The 1,379-nt window shown below is 42.4% G+C and overlaps 1 protein-coding gene across 1 annotated transcript; it reads left to right on the forward strand.

Annotated features, from left to right (window-relative positions):
• Window positions 1–2: 2 nt before the first annotated feature.
• On the forward strand, window positions 3–1,373 carry RHIMIDRAFT_277546 (uncharacterized protein). Its single transcript, XM_023612694.1, has one exon. It carries the CDS (start codon window positions 503–505, stop codon window positions 1,295–1,297), a length of 795 nt encoding a protein of 264 aa, XP_023467593.1. The 5' UTR covers window positions 3–502; the 3' UTR covers window positions 1,298–1,373.
• The last annotated feature ends 6 nt before the right edge of the window (window positions 1,374–1,379 follow it).

Genomic DNA, 1,379 nt, shown 5'->3' on the forward strand with positions numbered 1-1,379 from the left:
GCCTGTTACGCCTGTTACGCCTGTTACGCCTGTTACGCCTGTTACGCTTGTTACGCCTGTTACGCTTGTTACGCCTGCTTCAGGTAGTACAGAGGTCGTACGGATTTTAAATAAAACCGTTTGACTAAAAATTTTTGATCGACTTCCTCCTTTTCCTAATTTAATACCATGGACACAGGTAAATCTTTCTTTAACAAATGAGGTAATTTTTCATTCCAGATTGACCGTTCTACCAGTGTCGGATGATTTGCTTACCTACAAGCTTCCGGAAGATTATCGTCCAGGAAGTGACATTTTGAGCAAGAATGTGGCGAAGCATCAAGCAGTCATCGACCTGATCACCAGGTCGTTACTAAATGTTGCTGACAATACTTATTGCATTGCTCCTACAGAGTGGCCAGATTCTATGAGATGCGATGTTCTGTACTTGCCTCGTTTGGCCGTTCAAAGGGATCTACCACCGATTATACTTGAAATCCAGTGTACAGTCAATCAGGACTATATGAACCACGCAATACAGTACTGCCTCCATGCATATCGGATGTACAAGAAGCTTCCTATCCTAGTAACTGTTTGCATCGAAAGAGTGTCTCCAAGCAGTCTAATGGACACATTCAAGCCATGTATGGAGCAGCCGTTCATGTATGAGATGTCTTGTACATTTTGGGCAAATCGATGCCTTTTTCTCTCGAAATCCACCATACAAGGCCACACGGATGAAAACAACTTGCATCCACTAGTGGCTTTCACGATGTTCCTAACGCACAAACAAAGATGCATTTTGACACTAACAAGATGGGATGATCCAACAGTCCAGCAACTGTACTTAATTGCAAGACAGACGATTGAGGGGATAGAAAAAGAACAGGATGAAAGAATTATTGTTTTGCAAACGATCTGCGAAGTAAACGAAACACAGTATAAGAAGATTCAAGATTGCCTGAAAGACGAACCTCCAAAGATATCCAAGGCCTTGCGGTACACCGAAGATGGCAGAGAGTATAGTGCACGATTGAAAAGGAAATATGAGGAGACTGCAAGTGCCAACGAAGTTCCAAAGGAAAGTGTCACGCCGATGGAGGAGCCTCCAGCTATTGCCAAGGTACACAAGCCAAGCAACTTTGAGATCAGCGCCATGAAGTTTGTTGAGGAATACGCATCCCATAATGTTGGGAAAGTTAATTGGAGCAGCTGTTTTGAAGAGGGCGTAAAGCAAGGAAAAATAACTCGTTACGGTTCAGGCAATAGTCTGCGAGTCACTTACAATAAATTTAAAAAGCAAAACAAATATGAATAAATAAATCTTTCAATATGTCTGTAAAGTAGCAGCGAAATTAACAAGCGTAACAAGCGTAACAGGCGTAACAGGCGTAACAGGC

This window comes from Rhizopus microsporus (genome assembly GCF_002708625.1).
Source record: "Rhizopus microsporus ATCC 52813 unplaced genomic scaffold scaffold_5, whole genome shotgun sequence".
NCBI classification, from domain to species: Eukaryota; Fungi; Mucoromycota; class Mucoromycetes; order Mucorales; family Rhizopodaceae; genus Rhizopus; species Rhizopus microsporus.

Excerpts from the sequence above, each read along its gene's own strand:
- RHIMIDRAFT_277546 (XM_023612694.1), top strand. The coding sequence starts at position 503 with ATGAACCACGCAATACAGTACTGCCTCCATGCATATCGGATGTACAAG.